A 22386-nucleotide genomic window follows, 5' to 3' on the forward strand; every position below is an offset into this window, starting at 1 on the left:
GCTGGCGCTCCGGGCCGGCACATTCCAGGCAGGCGCACGGAGGAGCTGGGCGCCGAGCCCGGCGGGTGGGGTCGTCCAGCCGGGCAGTGTGCCCGGGCACGGGCGGGCTGGGCTCTGCCTCGCGGCTCCCAGCGCTGGATCCGCAGCGGGAAGGAGCCCATGGAGCTGGCGGGGCCGGCGCGGGGCGCGGAGGAGATTGACATGTCCCTGGGTAGGTGCCGGTCGCTGCCCGCCCTGCCAGCGGGTCCCGTCCGAGCCCGGCGCGCCTGGAGAGCCCGAACGCACCGTGCGCCAGGCCGCCCGCGCTGCGCTCTGCGGGGCCCCTCCGGCTTGGCCCAGCGTGTCCCAGCCAGGGCGCCCGGGCGCGGAGCCTGCGGCGAGGGCAAGGAACCGAACGGGCCCGCTGCGGAGGGGTCCCCGCCCCGCAACCTGCTGCGCCCGGGCCCGGAAGGTCTCCGCAGGGCTCCTCGGCCGCGGCTGGGACCTGCCAGGTGGAGCCCGGCGAGCGGGAGCAGCGGAGGAAGCGCTCGGCGCAGGTGGGGTCCGCCCCGCGGGCAGCCGGTGTCGGGCGCACCGGGCACCAGGGAGGAGCGGGGCTGTGCGCTCTGGGAGGCGACCGGCAGCAGTATTGTGAGCCCGGCCGAGCCGAAGCGGGCGGCCGACAGACGCGCCCCCTGGCGGGTGTGCTCCGCTGCCGGAACACGGGCCAGTGACCTGACCCCGCGGCTGAGCCAGGCCTCAGGTCCCTGTGCAAGAGACGGGCCCAGCTCAGAAGGAAACCTGGCTCCCAGTGGCGGGAGCGTGGAGCGAGGCCGGGCCTGAGCAGCAAGGGGGGCTGGAATGGCGCCGGCCCACCAGCACTAACCTGGGGGAGCTGCTTGTCGGGTTCCCCTGTCTGGCGCGGGGAGGAAAGACATCCGGCTGGCGGGCACAGGGCCTGTGCCGCAAGTGCAAGTCCAGGGTGTTCTCCGGGAGAATGCAGGGACGCAATACACCTGCCGGCCTGTTCAAGAGCCGGGGCTGGAAAAGCCCCCCAGTGTAGACAGCTGGCTGTGTACATGCTGCTGAGGTTGCAATCTGACTTCACCGCTGAAAGCACATGGCGGGGAGAGACTTTACTAAATGGCCCTCTGTGGAAATGAGGAGGTGAGCCAAGGCCTATGGTCACTGGGTGCTGAGGCTATTTATAGCCGCTTGCTCATTAGGCCAGGCGGGTTTCTGGCAGGGAATGTGTTGATCTGTGAATAAACAACTGTCCTTTGATTAAGCCAGGAGGTCTGACGTATAGATCTTGGAGGATTATTTTACTGACATTTCCATAGTATAAGCAAATGCTGGCAGGACTGAGTTATTGGGTTACCTCCATACTAGATGCACTGGAGCGTTCCTACCCCTAGAAAGGAGATATTCTGGAGCAGAACAAGTTACGTTGTCCCCCCACATACACAGGAACCGCAGAATTCGGGGTGATTTGACAGACTGTACAGACTTCCATGGAGCTCTGCTGAGTTACAGCCACAGAGGAGCTGGCCCCTAACTGCACTGCTTCTTCTAGGTTACATTTAGTGACCCAAACCCTGGGGCCGCCGCTGTGTGGCCATCCTGAGTGCACCCCCGCCCGGCAGGCAGTGCACAGCGGCAGCTTTGAAGGCTCACTTTTAGCAGAGCCTGTAAGCTCCATCTCTCCTTAGCTGTGTTCCCTGCAAAGTACACCTGCCTCCAGGGGAGGCCCCTTTGGCAACGTAGCCCATAGTGCTCAAGAGACCCTTTCAGCATCGTGGCCAACTCAGGTCTTTGGGTCTCCATTTTCAGCTCTTTAGGGCCTCATCTGACTTACACCAGCGTCAATCAGAAGTAACTGGGCTGAAGTCATAGACAGTAACAAGCTGTACAGCGGGTAGAGGTGAGCTCAGAAGCAGGTTCGTATCTCCTTAGCCCACTGCTGAAGGGCCTTGTGCTAGAGCTGATCCAGTACTGCAAAGGAGGAAGGAATACTCATTTGGATTGTCCCCCTTACACAGCTAAGACCCAGGCCATGTTGCAGCACAGATCTGTCCCACAGGCCCTGTAGATGCTGATATTATTATAGCTCCACGACTCTGAGAGTTCCTGTGCCCATTCACACAGCAGCACTCATTGCTGTCTCCTCTGTCCAGGATTCGCTTATGGAAATAAAGTCTGGTCTCAGACAGGCCCAAGGTAAACGTTGTCTCTGGTTCTTTTTCAGCGTGGAAGGGTGGGCAAGAAAACATCAGTTCTGTGAGCCCAGCACCACTCACAGTTCCCAAACCACCAGGCACAGGCAGGGGCTCAGCTAGTAACGCGCACAGAAAATGTCTGTGCTCCAAGCCGCACATGTCCCCCAGGCTCACTTCGCTGAGACCAGTGAGGCACACTCATGTGGATATCACCCCAGGGCTCTGTTCTAGGCAGACCAGGTAGCAAGTCACGCAGCAGGCAGGGAATCTATGCTCACTCAGACCAGACACAGTTCACTTCCTCTGGGGCTGGTGTTCCCTCGGTTCTTGACATTTTTGGTAGAGATTGACAAGCCAGAGGCACTTGAGGAGTGATGTGTTCCCACAATAAAGGCTCTAGGAAATCTCCTAGCTTGCAGCCACCTCCATCAAAGAACAGTTGTTCAGCAGAGGGCCTAGGTTCTGAGACTGAAGTGAGAGTTCAGTTGACAGCCCTTCCCCACTGATTTGGTGAACGCTGCAACAGTCTGCCTGGAATTCCATGTTCATTATCTCAGGACAGGCTGGAATTTGTCTGGAAGGTCTGAGGCAAACTGAACAAGTTTGGGAACTATGAGACTCGAAAGGCACATTTTATTTCTTGAACCTTTCCTCTTTGGTTTTTGTTTTGGCCAACTAAACTTCAGAACACCTGGGCCACTGAAGCCCATCTATTTTAACCCATCTTGCTGAGAACTGGCTGTCTTAGCAGAAGGTTTAGATAAAAGCAGGTGAGATGTGCCTAAAAGGATGTGGAGTCCCCCTTTTCACACGCTAGCTTGTAGAGCACATGAGCAGCTTGCAAAGGATTGATGTGCGCTTCCCACGCTGCTGAAAGCCACTCGGCTCATCCTAGGTAACTCACATGGGGAAGGAGCATCCCCTGAGGCCGTGCTCCTTGCTAAGGCACCCACTCTGGTTTTGTCTAGCTCTAAAGTGGGCCCTAGCACAGTGGTCTCCTGGCACAAGCATTATGTGCAACTAAGAGAAATACTGGAGCTGAAGCAACGAACGAGCTGGAGTCAGACCGTGATGGAGAGAACGATCTTCTCCTTCCTGCTGCCAGAATGCCCCTGATTGTGGTTAAATGCCGAAGGGTTTGAGCCCAGCCCAGATGTGAGGCGAGGCAAAGTGAGCAGCAGCCCTGAGCCGGCGCAGACCATTAAAGGAGCGCAGAAAGACAAGCAAGGGAAGGTGTCCAGCAGCAGAAGACATGACCACCAGCTGATCCCACACTTTGGGACTCTTGCATCTTTCTCCACGGAATGAACCCGGAGAAGTCCCTGCTCTGTTTAGAGCTACTTACAGGCCCTGTGGCAGGCGTTCAGTGGCAGTCAGGGACGTGAGCAGTATTGCCTGGTTCCTTTTGGTTTGTGTTCCAATCCTCTTTCTACTGTCTGTGGGAGGCAGAGCAGAGGGTGACTCAGCACTGACAGGCGTGCTGTCCCAGTCACTGACCCCTTACAGAGCAGGGCGAGAGGCAGCGGGTGGCTCTCTGCAGTTCCGGTAGGGACAGCAGGCGATTCTCAAAATACATAGCAGCTGCTGCTGCTGCCTCTGCGTCTGCAGAGCAAAAATGGAAAGTAAATCCCTCTGTTCAACATGAAACTGAGAGCTGGTTCCCCAGGTGTAGGATGGGGCGGATCTGCAGCTCCAATGCCCTGCCATGACATGCAGGCATTTCCCCACTCCCCCTTCGTCTCTCCGGCTTTACCCATGTTACCTGAAGACATGTGTTGGTTAAGACCATTATTTTTCAGCTCATGAGCCCCCATCCAACCCTTTGAGTGCACGCTCCAAACTACTGGAGCAGTCTCACCAGGCCCAGGTATTCACGTGTCATGAGTCAAGTTCCCTGGAAATCACAAGATTATCTGAAACGTCTGGAACTTTTTAAAAATACCACCACCAAGTGGGTTGTACACAGCTACCTGCCAGGTTTCAAGCTTTGGAAAGATTCACAGTTTCAGAGTTTTTCCTTGCAATCAGCAGGGCTAGAAATGTACTTTTATTTTTTTAATGGAAACCAAGATTCTCACATCATCTCATGTCTCCTGGAGCTGGGGATTTTAGAAGAGCACCACAAGATGCATGCTAGACCCCTAATGAGAGTGACCCCTCATCTATCCCCACAATTCCAGGCCTATAGCTTTGCTGGGTCTTGCTTGGTGTGACAATCCTTCAGCTCTAACCTGCTCCTCCCTTTTACTGACCTTCATCAAATACTAGCTCTCGCCTGCATGGGCTGCAAGGGCCCACAAAGCGCTGAGTGATTCCTTCTGCAGGTCTTTTCACCAGTCACCCCCCACCCAAAGCTAAGGGGAATACATCCTAGTTGGCAGCAGTGGGAGAAGACTGGGACTGAACCAGCTGGTGTCACTGTGGGGCTCACAGGAGATTGTGTCTAGGGTGGGGAATGCCTCGCCTTACTTGACCGCTGCGCTTGGAGGCCTCCCTTGGCTCCCAAGTAGACAGAGTGTTTTAGGCAATGTGGGAGGGTTCTGCTCAGACTTTCGCACCCTGGGACCCTGGCATACCAAAGAAAAAGTGTTTGAAGTCCCACTTCTGTCTCGCCACACAGGGGCCAAAGAGGACAATTCTCCCTGGGCCTGGTGATTCAAAAGAGCCCAGGGCAGCATGCCCAGGCTGCATTAAGGGCTGGTGGGAGGACGAGGGCACAACTCATGCTGGAAGGCGCTGAGAGCTGGTGGGAGGGCGAGGACGAGGACACGGCGTATGCTGGGAAGAGCTGAGGGCTGGCGGGCGGGCAAGGGCAGCACATGCTGGGAGGCGCTGAGGGCTGGCGGGCGGGCGAGGGCACAGCGCGAGCTGGGAGGCGCTGAGGGCTGGCGGGAGGGCGAGGGCAGCGCGTGCTGGGAGGCGCTGAGGGCTGGCGGGCGGGCGAGGGCACGGCGCGAGCTGGGAAGAGCCGAGGGCTGGCGGGCGGGCGAGGGCATGGCGCGAGCTGGGAAGAGCCGAGGGCTGGCGGGCGGGCGAGGATACAGCCTGTGCTGAGGGTTGGCTACCCCCGCTCCACCCTTTCTGCCAGAGACTCCATTTCTTGTGGGAGTGCAAAGCTTGCCCAGGGGGCAGCAATTCTGTTGGCCTCTTGGTCGTAGATCCAGGTTGTGGAGCCACTCTTCAGTTCATTTCTATCTTTCATGCACAGGGACAGATGTTGCCACCCTCGTGGTGTGCCGGATCTGGGGTGTTTCGCATCTTGCAAGCCTTGTTGGCAGGGACACCAGCCCCCTTTTCCACCTGAGGGCAAATGAGCAGTACTTGGAATGGAACATCATGTGAGCTGAAACTGCTGTTTTCCTGGGTTTTTTACTTTGTGTTTTTCAATTCAGATGACATCATAAAGCGCCACAGAAAAGGACAAAGAGATGCAAAGTTAGTAGGAGACACACGACAGGAGCAATTTAAGAACAGGAATTCAGCTTATGGCAGTGGGAGACTGCGATTCCGTACCTGGATGCAACGAAACCTGCAAGGTACATAAATGCTAATGTGCAGCCGTAAGAATTATGGGGATTTTAGAATGGGAGGACACATGTGAAGCCGGCCATGCTGACTCTCCTCTTTCGAGTGTACATTTGCACACCAAGCAATATCCCTGCCTCCCTTTGCTTCGCTAAGCCAGTGTGGTTGTAATATCTACTTTGGCTCTTGGTAGCTTCACAAGAAGGCATTTTTCTGTAACAATTAAATGTCTGCGCTCTGTCAAAGCATAAATTCCTGCCTTTCTCTCTTATGAATTACTAATTCAATATGACTTAATATCAACTCTCTCTTCCTTTTGAGTTTTGCATATTTTAATTATACTTTTCTTAATCCCCCTTTCCCCAGAATGCACTTAAATTACCCCTTAGGTCCCCCCTCATCATTCAGTTAGTGGAGTTAATTTGTCATTTTGGTTGAACCTGTTATTTTTAGGATGTGCTTTGAATAATAATGTGTAAATTGGCTCAGCTCATTTTCATCCAAAGCTCGAATGACTTCTTTTGTGCATCGTAGAATTTTTTCCATCTTTTTTTTTTTTTAAACAGACTTTCTCAAGGTTTTAGAGTTTTATGCAGCTCTATCTTAAATATTTCTCTTCTCAACGCAAACTGTATATGGAGCGGTGAGAATGCTGAACAGAGGTGTTGTTTGTGTTTTCCTGGTTCTCGGTACATTTCATTTAGCACAGAGAGCATGAATGGACTTGCTAAGGTTCAGAAAAAAATATTTTTCATTTACCCTAGCAAATCAGACAAGAGTATTTGGGATTTTCATGGCCTTGTACCCTCAAGCACCATTATTCAGCCATTGACAATAGTGAACTCAGAGATAAATAAGTCAAACAAAAGATTTTTGTGGTATTACCCAGGGTGCAATCTGCACTGCTGAACACATGTGCTGCCAGTTCTCTGAGCTGGGCTGCCTTCTGCACTGCTATGCTATGAGAACAAGCAGTCCTGGTCTGCTCACACATTGCCTCTACCATGAATTATATGTAACATGTCAATTATACTACAGTGACACCAGCTAACTCCCAGTCCCAGACTTGTCCCCAGAAATGTGCAACTTGTACTGCCCAGAAGGAAAGAGTAGGGCAGTACAAATTCATAGAAAGTTCATTTCATTAACAGAAAATAATATGCAGAAACCTTGTTGGCTCAAATGCAGGTTTCAAAATACAGTAATCCAAACATCCACTAGTTTAGATAGGAAAGAGTAAAACAAGTGTATTAACTACAGGAAGATTTTAAGTGATTACAAGGAATGAGGCATGAAAGTCAGAAACGGTTACAAAGAAATAAAAGGTAAAAACAAACTAATATCTAACTACATGACCTTGAAGCAAAGAGGTTTTACTTACCACATGCTCCCAGCAGCCTGGACAAGTTCCTTCAGCCAGAACCCAGTTCTATGGTACTTCTTTTGTCTTTTGAACATTGCTGATGCTGTGAGTAGAGCTCTGGGGTGAGTGGTATTTGTGACTTCAGTTCCTAATCTTTATATCTTTTCCTCCTTGTTGAGAATTATTTCCAGGTGGTGTTCAGGTGACAGCCAATCTGTTCTCATGGGAACCCCCAGTTGTACATTTCTCATTTACACCCTTCATGCCAAAGAATGGCTGCTTAACAAGGTGATAGCCCCTTTGATGCTGGCTGTGATGCTGCCTAGCCTTTTATCTCAGAAGAATAGATTTGGGCTGCTTTCTCATCTTTGGAATATGCCTTAGTAACATCATACAGTAGAATCTTAACTTTCCTACAATGCTGCCACACCGATTCTGCCAGGACAATAATGATCAGGAAATTATGAACTTAAAAATGACACCTTTCAAGGCATCCTTTGTACAAAATGTAACATTGTTTTGTAAAAGTGGTGAGAATAGAGGTACAGTCTGTCAAGCCTATGAATTCTTTTCAAAAAAATCCTTTATTCTTAATTGACACGGTGGTTTTTTGAAAGGCTCAGAATTTGCAGACTCAGCTGCATTTGTGATTTGCTTCTGTGAGAAAGAGAGCACCCACTACCTCTGAAGGTGTTGAAGTCAATGGAAGTTTAAGGTGCTCAATACAGCCAAGAATTTGGCCTCATATGCTGAAAGGGCTCACTTCAATTCAATCACCCTGAAATGCAGCCATTTCTGGGATGAAGTGTGACTGTCCTTCTCACAAGTACCAGCCACACAATACTTTAGGGACAGGGAATGAAGAGGAACAAAGCAGCAAGGGATTTATGTGCAATCGCCCACATTCAAATATCCTCTAAAACATGTGCCAATTGTTCCAGAGGGTTCTTAATGACAAGCCATTACCGGAGTTTCTGTGTTAAATCATCTGCAAGAGGGACTGTCAAGCTCTGCTCTCAAGGAGGCTCCCCTTCGGACTCAGTTCTGGAGGCAACGGAGGTGGGCCTTTGCCGGCATAGCTGTGCTCTACACAAACACAGTTTAGCGTTCTCCATCACAGCACAAAGCAATCCCCTTCTCAGTGGCACTCACTGCTGAGTGCATGAAAACTTGCTTTACCAAGCACTGCCCTGCTGTGTCACAGGTGGGGTCTACAACTTTGAAACTAGCACCATACACACTCTGTGGTTTGCAGCACACACTCAGCTGCTGTCAATCCAGGTTGGTCCATGGAAGCTAACGGAGCAGTGCTGACTTATGAAAGCAGTGTTCAGGAGTGGAGGTGTTGCAGTCTAAACTGGCTGGTAGAGCAGGATTTTTTGACTCTAACTGCCATTAATCACTCCTGCTGCAACAAAAGCAAAAGAGGTGGTTTCTCTTCAATGCTATGGTATTGCCATCCTCGCTCCTGCGCTGCTGCCTTGGGAGCTGAGTGCTTGGCTAGAAGCTCCCACCCTCCAGCCTCCCAGCTCTGAAGGAAGAAAGACAATGTGGTTGCTGGTCGCAGACGAGCATCACCTTTCCTAGTTTCATCGCAGTTAAATTACAGAGGGAGGTTCCATGGCTCCTGTGGGTGGCTCGTGACAGGTGGTCTCTCCTCAGACGTGGTCACTCAGATAGGATTGACTGTGCCCTGAAAAGGCAGGGCTGAGCTCCACACCTCCCAGCAGGAAGGAAATGCACTGTTGAGCCTGTGCAGAGCCGCATTAGCCTGCTCAGCAGCTGCGGGGGCAGGGGGAGTGTCACCTTGGCCTCTGGGTCACAGGGACAAGGAGAGAACAAGCCAGGTCTGGTGAGGAAGAAAAGCAAGAAGTGGAAAGTGTTCTGCCCGCTTTCTCTTCCTCCCAGCCCAGACCCACTGACTCCATCCTGCACAGCTCAGTCACTGCTGCAGTCAGTGTGGTGCAGAGAAAGCCCTTCCCAGCCACTGCCACTGCAAGACCTCATTGGTCCTATAAAACTTAAGAACAACGCTGCATAATCTTGAGCACCATCTAGTGGCACCATCTCTGCTGATGATTGCCATGGAGCCAACCCCTCTTCTGTCAGGCACTTTCCTAACAGCTGGTGCCCCTGAAGCTGTGCTCGATCATGTGCTTCACTGCTGTTAGGGCCAAAGGAACCAAGTCAGCCCATCCATCTTAACCTTGAGATGCGCAAATCCAGCCTCTAGGTGCTCAACTCTTGTCACCAGCTGGGGCTAAAGCCTCCCTCAGTACCTGGCTTTGTCTTCACAGCAACATGAGCCCAGGTTAGTAAACCTGGAGTTAGCAGAGCCTGGGTTTGTAAACCTAGGGCTCAGACTCCTAGACTCATATGGTTAGAAGAGACCACAAGGGTCATATAGTCTAACTCCCTGCATCAAATCAAATCATCTATACCCAGAGCCCCTGCTACCCTCCCAAACATGGCTGCCGGAGCTCTTTGCTAGTGGTGCAGCCTGGGAAGCCTAGACAGTCCAGAGGACAAAAAGTCAGCCTGTGGGATTGTGGGATATTTTGGCGAAAAGACTCCATTGGGCCTTTATCTACGCTGCAAAGCAATAGGGCTTGAAACCTGGGTCAGATTCAAACCGTCCATCTCTTTGGGGTCTTGGGACCCTGGTTCCAGCCCTGGGTCAGTGCAATTTGTGTGTAAGTGAGCTGGAGTGTGAGCCCTGAGCTTACCTTGTAGTGCAGATATAAGCTGCGAGGCCCCTGTGTCAAAGGAATTTCCATGCTCATAAGAACACTTACTTCCTCACTAACTGCTCAAGTCATTAGGAATCATTGACTGAGTGCAGTAATCAGTGCTGGAGATGGACCGTGCCACTACCCACTTTGCATTTTGGATGGCTGAAGTTACGGAGAGCCCAGTATTTTGTTGGCTGCACTGAGATATTAAGTATCGTAAAGCATCCTTACAAGCTATGCTTGCTCCTGTAACTGTGCTCTGACACATGATTTATACACCCCCTGGGCTTGTCCACCCTAGCCCCCGGTTCAAAACGGGCATGGTAATGGGCCCAAGCAGGGAATAGCAACGAGGTGCTGCAATGCATATGCAGCACCTCATTAGGCTAGTTCTCACCGTGGGAACATCAAAGTTGCTAACTTCAAAGCGGCGGGAAGCCGTGTAGCCGTGGGCACTTCGAAGTCCTTCTTTTGGGAGTAAGTGCACTTCGAAGTCGTGCCCTGAGTCTGAGCATACATTTTGTGGAGATGGCCACTCTGCAAATGACAATTCTGATTACACGAGTTTATCACATACAGTAATAAGGCCACAGTGCACCATGACTTCGCCTGAAGATGAAGAGATGACGTTATATAGACTGAAGTTCTATACAGAAGAGCTCCATAGGACTGAAGTTATGTAGACTTAAGTGAATTGCATAGAGCACAGTAATTTGAATTAAGAGCTCTTTCACTCTCTCAGAGGAAAAACAGAACGCATGTCTGCTATGGCAAAACGATTAGTCCTCAACCTCCAAACGTGATCGTTTCGAACACCTTCAGAGCCAGGCACAAACGGCACTTTGCAAAATGCAAGATGAGTGGTGGGAGAGTAAAGCTGATGAAGTCCAATACTACGTTGACACCAAGAACTCCAAGATGTTCTTCAGGGCTATCAAAGCTATATATGGACCTTCAAAGCCAGGTACGACACCTCTCCTTTCTGCAGATGGCGTGACCCTTCTGAGGGAGAAGAGCAGCATCAACAATAGGTGGAGAGAGCACTTCAGCAACCTTCTCAACAGACCCTCCATTGTCGACCCTGTGGCCCTAGACCAGATCCCTCAGAAACCCACGATAGACAGTCTTGACCTGCCCGCTACAAGGGATGAGGTCAAAAAGGCAATCAGCCGGACCAGCTCTGACAAAGCCCCTAGGATGGACACTATCCCTGCTGAGATTTTCAAAGCGGCAGGATCAGTGTCACTGGAAGCCTTTCACAACATCTTGATCAGCATCTGGGAAGAAGAAGACAAGCCCGAAGACTTTAAGGATGCCACAATCATCTCACTCTTCAAGAACAAGGGCAACAAAGCTGTCTGTGGAAATTACCGGAGCATCTCCCTTCTCTGTACCATTGGGAAGATCTTGGCTCGAGTCATCCTCAACTGTCTGATCACCAGCATCTCAGAGGAGAACCTACCAAAGGCGCAGTGTGGTTTTTCACCCAGGCCGCAGCACCATTGACATGATCTTTGCTGTTTGTGAGGTCCAGGAAAAGTGCATAGAGCAGAACTTGGATCTGTACGCTGTCTTTATAGACCTGACCAAGGTGTTTCACACCATCAGCAGAGAAGCCGTGTGGATTATCCTCTCAAAACTTGGCTGCCCGAGAAAATTCATTAACTTCATACGCCTGTTCCACAATGACATGACTGGCTTTGTTCTTTCAAATGGTGAGTCCTCAGATCTATTTGACATATCCAATGGTGTGAAGTAAGGGTGCGTGCTTGCCCCAGTGTTATTCAACCTCTTTTTCATGTGCATCCTCAGCCATGCAGTTAGGGACCTGGGCCATGGAGTCTACATAAAATACAGACTTGATGGATCACTTTTCAACCTTTGTCATCTGAACGCTAAAACCAAGCGTGAGAGGCTCATCCTTGAAGCCCTTTTTGCTGACGACTGTGCACTTATGGCACACAAGGAATCTGATCTCCAGCTCATGGTCAACAAGTTTGCTGATGCCACTTGCCTCTTTGGTTTGACCATCAGCCTAGGAAAGACTGAGGTTCTGTTTCAGCTTACTCCAGGATCTGCTGTTCTCCCTGCTTCAATCTTTATTGAAGGAAGAGAGGTAAAAACAGTAGAGGAGTTCAAGCACCTTGGCAGTGTGATAGCCAACGATGGCTCCCTTGAGAAAGAAATCAGTGCCAGAATCTGCCAGGCCAGCCAGGCACAAGGACATCTGAGAGTGCGAGTGTTGAATCAGCACAATATCCAACAGTCCACTAAGCTGAAAGTGTACATACAAGGCTGTAGTCCTGTATGACTGTGAAACCTGGACCTTGTACAGAAAACATATAAAACTGCTGGAGCGCTTCCACACATGCAGCCTGAGGTCAATACTGCACGTTAATGGCAGGACAGAGTTACGAACTTGGAAGTCCTGGACAGAGCAGGAACCACAAGCATCGAAGCCATGATTCTGAAAGCCCAGCTTTGCTGGACAGGGTATGTCATACAAATGGAGGAGTCAAGAATCCCCAAGCAACTCCTCTACTTTGAACTCTCCCAGGGCAAAAGGAATCAAGGCAGGCCTCTCAAGAGATATAAAGATTGTGTGAAGGCCAACATTGCTCATGCTGGTTTAAAACCAGATCAGCTAGAGCATCATGCAAAAGACCAAACAGGCTGGCGTGTTCTCGTACGACACGTGTATGACAACTTTGAAGAGCAGCGACGCATATGCCTCATTGATGCTCGTGAGAGGAAGAAAGCAACAGCAGCAGCCACACCAACAGAGCCAGGACAATTCCATTTACCCCACTGTGAACGCCCATGCCGTTCAAAGCTTGGACTCCTCAGCCACCTGTGAGTCCACAACCAATGAGCCTGTGCAAGCTCAAGACGTCATCGTCTGACATGACGGACTACCTACTACAGTTCAGAAGCACAAAAGGCATTAACAGGCCTTGAGAAAAGAAAAGATCATTAAAACTAAATGTTTTTAAAGCTGTGTGCATGTGGATTGCTCATTTGTTACCAACAACAACATCTGGTAAATGCAAAATTTATGCAAAGTTCTCTACAACTGCAAAAGGGCACAAACTTCTGTCCCTGTCCAAGGCATCAGCCTCTGGGCATTCACAACCTTTTCCAGGCTTTTGCAGGTTAATCCTCCAGATGCATGCACTCATTTGCATGTCCATGCCCAGAGGGTTGGCATTTCACAGCACTGTAGGGTTGGGAGCTCCAGCAGCAAATTGGAAGCCTGGGCTGGAGAACTGTGTGTATTATATGTCAGAATTGTCTTCTGTTTACAAGTCAGTTAATTCTTAACAGTCACACCTTTCCTGAGTTCAAGCAAATACATCTTTAAAAAATAGAATGTTGAAACTGAGTCTCTGAAAGACAAACGCCCTTCTATGTTTTAAATTAACACCACCTGATTTGGAGCAAAGCAGTGCCCCCATTGCAAGCTCCTGTACTAAGGAAAGCCACAACATTTCAGTTCAGTTAAAATAGCTGCATCCAGGTTGACCCTAAGTTCCAACCAGACAGGTTTAGAAATAAGAAGTGCTTTCAAAATGGAACGTATAACAATGCTAATTCATGGTAGCTGTGCTCCCAGCGCTCTCAAATCACTGACGGCACAGATACCTGCAGGGCCACGTGAATGAACCTGGTGAACCACTGTGATCCCAAAGCCACGGCTGGGAGGGATACTAAAACAGATGTTTCTCTTCCTAGGCCTCAGTCGATTCAGACGAGGGTTCGGACAGCAGCAGTATAATAGAAGACAGTTTAGAAGTGCCGTGGCTGGTCCAAGAAGAAGAGCAGTTGCTAAGTTAAATGGAGCGAGTCCTTTAAACCACCAGACTTCTCCCCCAGAGGTAGGTGGGGAGCCACCGCCGTTCCAGTGTCACAGCATCCGGGAAGGGCCTGGGCCTTTGTCTTCACTTGCCTCAGGGCCAAGTGGAACAACAGAACATTAGAATTGTTGTCCAGTGAGGCTCAGAAGATGTGAGACCTGTAGTAGCGTCGAGATGTACCATGGAATCTGGTCAGCGTGGCCGTGTGAGCGCAGTCCTGTCTTAGAAAGAGAGTCAGTGTCACCTCCTCATGCTACAGCCTCTTCCCAGGAAACAGCTGATGATTCGCCATCATCTTTGCCCAAGCCTGGCTTGAGCCAACGCCCCTTGTGGTCAGCGGAAGGGTTCCCATTGATTTCAATGGGCTTAGAAAGATTAGGCAGCTGTGGCTCATTGGCCTGTGAAAAAGAACATCTGATTCTACAGCAGTGCCAGTGACACCTTTGGTTCATGCTGTTCAGGTGCTGCCATGAGAAATCCCCCTCTTTGGGGTACTTGTAACAAGGGGTGCCTCGTCTTTCCATCCATGTGTGGAATACATTTTGTTCTACGCACTGAGACATGTGCATATGGGCACCACCCAAAGAAACACACACTGTCGTCTGGGGGCGCTCTGCTAATCAGCTGGGTGGCATTTGAATCTCTCCTGGGCGGCCGCCCGAGCGCTCGGCTCACGGGGAACTCTGGTTGTAACTCTCAGACTTTCATTTTGTCAGGCTGAAATTCTCTCGGTCTGTTCTCTGGTCCAGTGGGGTTTTTCTAGGGCTGGTTTTGAAGGTCTGAATGAAAGCGATACAGCTACTTGTTAGCATCAAGAGGAGGTGGAAGCAGTATACCTGCACTGCTCTTTTGAACATCCTTAGCACCAACACAGTCTGGGGCAGAAAGCTGACAGGTCGCATGTCACAAACCCTGACAGAGGAAAGTTGCCTTCTGAGGTCTTGGTAAAAATCCATTGTGATTTGGGTGGGTTTGAAAATACTCCACCCCTGCTCAATACATTTTTCAAAAATAACTGTATAACGACAATCTCCCAAGAGTGAAACACACGCAGGTGTGTGGAACACAGCTCGTATTTTAAAGCGTGTGTGATGAATAATAGATGTCCTGATGATGGCTGGGTGTTAAGAGAAAGTCATAATAAGCAGTTGCTGGGAAGCATAACTTTAAGGACACTTTCACGCCACAGAAATAAACTGAGTAGGAGTACAAGGAAATGTGTATCATTTACTGGGTGATACCAGTGAAGTGGATATTGTCCACAGAAATAATGGGGGATAGTAAGTAGCAGTATTTATAAGTCATGAGAAACCCATGCAGCAAAGCAGAGATATTTTTGAGGTGCTTGTTCTTCTACATTTTCAGGCTGTGCCCCAGCAAGGTACCAAATGCATGTGCAGAGAGTAAGCAGCAGCTGACTGAATGAGACAGGCTTTCGGGGGCTGGGGGCGGGGTGGAAGGTTGGATCTGAGATCACAATCCTGTGTCTTTGCAAACAGGGTTTGGCCTTTCTGCCCTCCCTGTGAGATGCAAAACACCCAGGCCCCCACGCTGCCTTGGAACATTCTGCCCTGTCCCCCTTCATAACTTCCAAAAGTTGTTATTAATGGTTCAAAAAGAGACATGATTGAGGAAAAGTTGCCACTGATCTGTGATATTGTAGCAATACAGTAATCATCTCACAGAGGGAAAGACCACCAAACTCCACAGGATTTAGTAAGCTTACGGGATCAATTACATCCCAAGTCAATTGTCAAAGAAGGCCAAAAAACCACTTACAGAGCAGGAACTTGGATGCTAATACAAAAGTTACCTAGGAAAGAACAGACAAGGTTACCTTGTGAGTTCTTTTCCAAGACCAGAAGACTGTTGTGTGGCTCAAAAGCCTGTCTCCCTGCCAGCAGAAGCTGGTCCTATAACAGATACAACCTCACCTACCTTGTCTTTAGTATCTGAGGGCTACACAAGCATGGGGTACTGCATGCATAGGGGAGAAGTCAGTCCCAGTGAAATCAACATGTGGACAGTAGTGATGAGGAGATTCTAAGGGTGAGTCCTCCCTAAAACTGTCAAACAAAGTCCCTGGGATGAGAAATTGCTTTGACGCAGGCAATCTTTACATGAAACCAAGGATCACTGTGTACAAAAGGGAAGCAGAACAGCACAACAGATTCAGATTTAAACACTGGCTGCCCCCATGGTGGCCTGCCTGGGGATAAATCAGAAACAACCAACACGAGTATTCTGATAGTGACTAATCCCCAGCTCTGTCCTATTTTGCCAGCCTTTTCTCTGACTACCCAGAAAGCAAATGCTGCAATTACAGCAGATAGCAAACGAGCTGTTGGTGTGTTTCAGGGCAACCAGGAGGCTGAAGCATTCACAAAAAGCAGTGACAATGGACAGCCTGAAGCCCAAGGACAGCTGCCACAGCACCCCAAGAGATTCCAAACAGTTGGCGTCGCAGGCCAAGCTGCTGCTGGAAGGTAAATACTCTAGTATATTGATCTGCTCACAGGTCTCTTTCCTTGTCAGTTCGGAAGGGTTTGTCATGCTGTTAAATCTCCTCTCAGGTTCGGCACTCCATAGAGAGATGTAGCAGCCCTGAAATGCACCCTGCTTTATGCAATATTTCTTTTTTTCCCTATCACTAATTCACTTAGAAATCATTTTCCTGTGTGCCCTTGTTTCATCACCCAGATTGCCTCTGCCACTTCTAATAAAACATTCTAATTTCAACTTTCAGTAAACTTTGTCCAACACTTTGCACTTGAATGGTGAAATTACTTTTGCCTTCATAAAAGCTGAATTTTTAACTTTAAAATAAAGTAAAGGCATTGAAACTTAATGCCAGGGTTGACAGCCTAACTCACACGAAGTAGCCCCACTGAAACCAGTGAGATTACTCATGGAGTGAAGTACACGGTGATTTGGTTCTCAGCCTAAGAGACTGAGAGGCCAGAAAGCCAGAAAATTCTGGCGAAGGCTGATGCTATGGTCATACCTGTTGAGGCGAGAAGGTGCGGGGGGCAGCACTGGCTCTTCTAGTCTGATCTAGAACACAGGTCACAGAGTTTCACCCAGTTACTTTTCTGCCAGTCTGATTTGTAGATTCAGCTCTAGCAGCCACAGGCTGCACTATGCTGTCTGAGCAAAGTGGCACAGAGCCATGTCAGGAGGAACTATGCCACAACGTCAGCGCAAGAAGGGGTGGGGTTCAGCACAGGCGCCGGGGAGGGTTGGACTTTTCCAATCAGGTCTGCATGAAAACAGCTTGATTTCAACTAAACGTTTAAGGTTTTTGATGGCAAATATTTGAAACAAAACAAAAATGTTACTTTCCTTTTGAACCAAAGAGGAGTTTTTGGTGTGAAAGATTTCAGTGGCCAAGCTTTGGTTGGCTGCTTCCTTTCCCCTCTCGGTTCCTTTCTACCCTCTCCCCGCCGGTTAGAGAAGGTGCAGGGGGAAGAAATCCCAAACCCGAGAACTGCAAATTGACTTTTGGAAAAAACTACATTGTAACGCGCCTTTTCACTCAACAGCTGTCGGGAGTAACAGCGAATGTCTGATCGGCTCCTCAGGGAACAAGTGGTGAGCAGGGCTTTGGGAGCAGGACAACGTCCCATTGCCTAACTCCTGGTGCTCCCAGGGCAACACTGAAGCAGCGTGTCTGGCTCTTTGGGGTGTTGTCAGAGAAGCGTTTGAAAGGCCTGACCTACTGGGGCAATGTGGCCAGCCTGGGTGGCACGTACTGCCTGAATTGCTTCTCAGAGGCAGTCAGATCAGACCTGGTTAGGTTATTTGCTACTAACCCGATGACTTTCCTGAGGCCCTGCCTGAGGGCCTTCTGTCTGTGCCTTTCCCTCGTTTCTGCTGCTTGCAGGCCGTTCACACTGCGCAGGAGACCAGCCTTCCTGCAGAAGCAGCCGCCGCGGCGGCTCGCTAACTTCAGCTTTCCCAGAGGGGTGAGTGTGTGAGTGAGTCTCTCTCCTTAGACTTGACAGATGTGCCTGTTTTAGTGTTAATGGTCTTCCCTCCCTCTGGCCCTCCCACGTTTGCACCCTTGATTCTGTGACCGGCTGGGAGAAATAGCCGTTGTTGCACTGAGAGCGTGGCCCAGACCCTCCCAGGCACCAAGCCCTGCTGGAACCCAACTGGGCTGACGGTCCCAAAGCAAGGAAGCAGGTGCAGGTTGGGGGTGGCAGTTGCTCTTATGCTGTTCACGCAGGTCTATGTGTCTTGCACATTTCTACCTGTCCTGGTGGCTCTTCTGCAAAGGGTGTATCTGCAGAGCCTATGGCAGCAGCCTGGCACAGGGACTCAGCTCAGCGATGTGTATGCTAACAGCAGCTGGGGAGGCAGCTCTTTGATGCTGCATCTGGGGCTGGGGCTGGGCTCTGACTCCTGGCACCATCCAAGTGCTATCTACACTGCTGTTCTGGAGCCCGCGTGCAAGGCCCACTCCTGGGCGTCCATCGAGGCAGGTTGAGGGCTCGTTACCCTGTGCTGCCTGGACGCATCCTAAAGCAGCAGTTTTCAAACTTTTCTCATGGATCGCTTGAAATTGCTGAGGGTCTCCGTGGACCACTTAATGATCCTCCCAAAAGTCCCTTCCCCACCGCGGCAGCCACAGAGCTGAGGCGGGGAAAGAGGCTTCCCTGCCCCGCCCTTTTTCTCTGATCACTGCAGCCTTACACATCCCAAACTCCCCCGCCCTGCTTACCCACTGCCCTCCTGCCTCCTCTTTCTCCCGCCTCGCCCCTCCCAGCTACCTCCTACTGCCCCCAAGCCCACCACCTCCAGGCCACTGACCCAGGGGAGCGGTAAAAGGGCCCTTGTGGCCCAAGCTCGGGGCCCCTTTGAAACACCACAGAGCACCGTGCATGGTTTCACGGGCAGCTCAGAGGGAGCATGGGAGGAGGTGTGCACCAGGGCTGACTGTCCCAAGCTCTGCCCCTTCCACTGCTGGTCCTGCCCCTTCCAGGGGTGGAGAGCCAGGCCCCTCTTCCACCTTGCCACTGACCACCTCACCTCACGTGGGCACCTCCAGGTCCAGCCACCTAACGAGAGGTGCCACGCCTGCACAGCTCCTGTAATGAGCTGGGCTCTCGTGTGCCACCGAGTCACTCTCAGCTTACCCCTTTGGCCCCGGACTAACAACCCTAGAACAGATGCTAGAGCCGGGTCTGTTTGAACTGCAGGACCACAAGGACAGAACGACCAAAGTCAGCCTGGACTGCGCCATAGGTTAGCGGGAAACCCATGTTCCCCTGACTCACAGGCGGCATGCAGGCTGGTCCCAGGGTAGCCGTGAGAGAAGGTGGGCAAAGAGGGGTTACAAGTTATTGGACCGGCTTCTGCTGGCAGGAGGGACACACTGACCAGCTTCGGTGTGGGGGAAGGAGCGGCGAGCAGCCCAGCTGCCTGCGAGCAGAGCAGATTGTTCAGCCGGGAGTGAGCGTCCTAAAGGACCAGTCCCCCTCGTGAGGCGATGGTCTGTAACAAATCGCCACGGTGAGCCTCTTCTGAGGGACAGCTTGTGACAACATCTCTCACCTGCCTTTTGTCTTACAGCGAGCACAACCGCGCCCAGGAGGGAAAGGCCTCTGGATGAGAAGGTAACTGGGAAAATGAACAGAGACCCACAAACGTCACCGGTTGGTCCCTACGGAAACCCACTGAGCTAACCTTCTCTTTCTGGGTAGGTGGCAGCCACAGCCCAGCTCCGGAGCAGTGCTGACCGTTTCGGTGTCCAACCCTCAGGCCAGTCACGCCACTCTGTGAGTAATGGCCAGGGCAGGGCTTTAGTCCTTCTGTTAAGATCTGCAGCACTGCAAAGGTTCCCCCTGCCAGCTCCCCAGGCACCATCCCTTTGGCACCTTAGAGCCCACGGCACCGCTCCGATTAACGCTTTCGAACCCTCCTCCTGCACCCGGTGGAGCTGGAAGGAGAAGCTGTTGTCACTCACGTATGCAGTGTGTGCCTGAGGCAGGGGCTAGCTGCGGGCAGCAATCCGGGGCCTCTGCCACTCACATCTGGTTGGACTGAAGGGCCAGCTCCCTTTGCTGGCAGTAGCTGCTTGTGTGAACAGCTCGAGAGAGGCCGTTTGAGGGACGGGAGGAGGAGGAGGGAGGGACACAGGACGGTCTGTGCGCCATGGCTTCACGGTGCTGGAGGGGCAGTGCAGAGTGGCTGCTCCAGGTCCTGCCATGCACAGTCAGCGACACCCAGTCCTGCGCTGGGGCTGGAGTAGCTGTGGAGGGGGCTGGACGCCACAGCCCGCACGTGCCCCAGGCGTAAGGGCACTGACTGCCTCTCCCTTTCGCCCAGGCTGGGGTGCCTGCTGGCAGCCGAGGGCCACTGACCCCTGGAGAAATCCGTGGGGCCACACGCACGTGAGACCCCTCGCCTACCTGACCACACTTACTCACCTCAGGGCGCCAGGGCTGTGAGGCTCAGGACATCCTCCAGCAGCAGGGCAAGCCAGCCCTTGCGACCCATCCCACGGGGGTGCTGAGGCTCAGAGATTGCTCTGGGGATGGAGTGTGAGCACCAGCTCGCTGTGCGGCAGGGGAAGCCCCAAGCCGGGCTGTGGGCTGGATCAAGATAAGACCCGGGGCCGAATGCAGGCTGCTGGCTGGAGGTTCCCAACCCCTGCTCTAGCGCCAGTGCCAGACACCTGCAGGGGCAAGTCAGACTGGCAGCTCCTCCTGTCAGTCACAGCCACCCAGGCAGGGGCAGGCAATACCCCCAGGTAGGCTAAGGAGGAGCAGGCTGGAAGCTGACACTGGGGCGGCTACCCAGGAGGATCAGGTGCTGCCCAGCTGACGAGTGGGGTGGAGCGCCCACCGTCAACAGCCTGTTCCTTTTGGGGGTGCACATTTGCACATGGCTCAGTGCACGTAGCAAAACACATGGGCTTCTCGTCCTCGGCTGCCCGAGGGTGAGAAAAACGTGCTGCCATCAGTCACTTGCTAAATCAGCGCTCCGTGCGTTCGACAGGCCGGGAGCCAAGCGCCCGTTCCTCCGAGGCAGAAGACTGCCAGCCAGGCCTGCCAGGCCCCAGCCCCGAGGAGTGCCCCTCAGATTCAACTTCCGGGCCATGGCGAACCAGGTAGAGCGGCTGGCGCTCGTGTGTGGCTGCGCCGCTCAGCCGGGCGTACTGCGCCCCAGGCTGCAGGTGCATGCGCTGTGCGTCCACTCTTATTTTCAGAGCGAACAGTTTCCATTTGGAACCCAAACACCTTTGGGTTTGAATTTTATCCTCCCAATTTTATATTAAAAAGTTACAAAACCAAAATTCTGGTGACAAAACTTCAGTCCAACCTGCACCAGATTTGGCGGGTTTGCAGTGTGGCCCCTGAGCGCACACGCAGGTGGGGGTTCGCGCAGCTTTCAGATTCGTGCTGCCGTGTGCAGAGGGGCCAGTGGGCCCCAGAATAGCTCCAGGCTCCTGCTGGATCTGCTCCTGCAGGGACTCCAGTCCCACGCCAGGGCAGCACTGCAGTACTAGCTCCTGCGCACCCAGCTGCCCTGGCCTGTTCCACGCGGCTTGAGGACGATGTCCTGCCGGTCTGGCGCTGCCCAAGGCATTGCTCACGCTCCTCACACAGCGCCACGGGGTTTAACTGATTAGCTGGCTGCAGGAGCAGGTTCCCGGCCTCTTTTAATCCCGGCCCCCTGCAGCTCTGGGTGCAAATCACACTGTGCCCTCCCTTTCCCTGCAGACCAGCCTGACCTTGGACGAGAGATTCTCCGGCCTGAGAAACAGGAGACGTTTTACGGCAGCGAGGAACAGCGGCCGGACAGTCACGCTGCCCTAGCGCCGCATGACGGCCCAGGGATTGGATCCAGCCCAGCCACCAATAAAACACAAGCAATGTCCTTTCAGCCGCTGCCTTGGTACTGCCCTGCCCCTTGCACACACCCAGCGGTCTGGGGCACGGCTCACAGGCCCTTGGGGGCTGGAGTTTTGGCCAGTCGGTGACTCTACATCTGCGTGGCACTCCCACCCGTGCCAAAGCGCCCTGGGGCTGCTGTGTCCTAACAGGCCTGGCAGCGCCGCCCCAAGCAAGGGGCCCCAGCAGCTTCACGAGCAAGCCTGGCCCCACGGGCAGGGCCATGAGCGCATGACTGGGGGAAGGAAAGTCTCCAGGGGGCATTTCTGGGGTCAGCGTTTACTGCTCTGGGTTGCTTCAGGTCTTGTCTCTGCTCCTCCACCCAGTTCTGAGCGACTCATTTGCAGGGCCAGCCCAGCACTGGACAGGCCAGAGGGAAGATGGGGCTGAGCCCAAAGCCTTTACAAGCTGAGCCCCCAAGCCACTCACACGCACCCGTCCTGCTGTGGGCAGGGGCATCGCTGAGCCCCCACTCCGGTGCACACACGTGTGCTCACACACACCCGTCCTGTTGTGGGCAGGGGCACCAGTGAACCCCTCCCACTCCGGTGCACACGTGTGTGCTTGCACACACCCATCCTGCTGTGGGCAGGGGCACCGCTGAGCCCCCACTCCAGTGCACACGTGTGTGCTCGCGCACACCAGTCCTGCTGTGGCCAGGGGCACCGCTGAGCCCCCCCCCCACTCCGGTGCACACGCGTGTGCTCGCACACCCCAGTCCTGCTGTGGGCCAGGGGCCGCTTGCGTCAGGAGTGTGACCCCGGCTCTGGGCGCTGGGGGGTGGGCTGGGCACCGGGCTGGCTGAGGTAGCTGTGC

General features: G+C 52.5%; 1 protein-coding gene across 1 annotated transcript; it reads left to right on the forward strand.

Annotated features, from left to right (window-relative positions):
- LOC142020298 (UAP56-interacting factor-like) lies at positions 1–21562 on the forward strand. The gene is made up of 9 exons (XM_075008034.1): positions 1–211; positions 5591–5734; positions 13551–13693; positions 16031–16158; positions 17556–17637; positions 19247–19290; positions 19378–19452; positions 20675–20786; positions 21400–21562. The coding sequence occupies exons 1-9, from the start codon at positions 160–162 to the stop codon at positions 21493–21495; spliced, it is 876 nt and encodes a 291-aa protein (XP_074864135.1). The 5' UTR covers positions 1–159; the 3' UTR covers positions 21496–21562.
- Positions 21563–22386: the final 824 nt, after the last annotated feature.

This window comes from Carettochelys insculpta, chromosome 13, assembly GCF_033958435.1.
Source record: "Carettochelys insculpta isolate YL-2023 chromosome 13, ASM3395843v1, whole genome shotgun sequence".
Classification (NCBI taxonomy): domain Eukaryota; kingdom Metazoa; phylum Chordata; order Testudines; family Carettochelyidae; genus Carettochelys; species Carettochelys insculpta.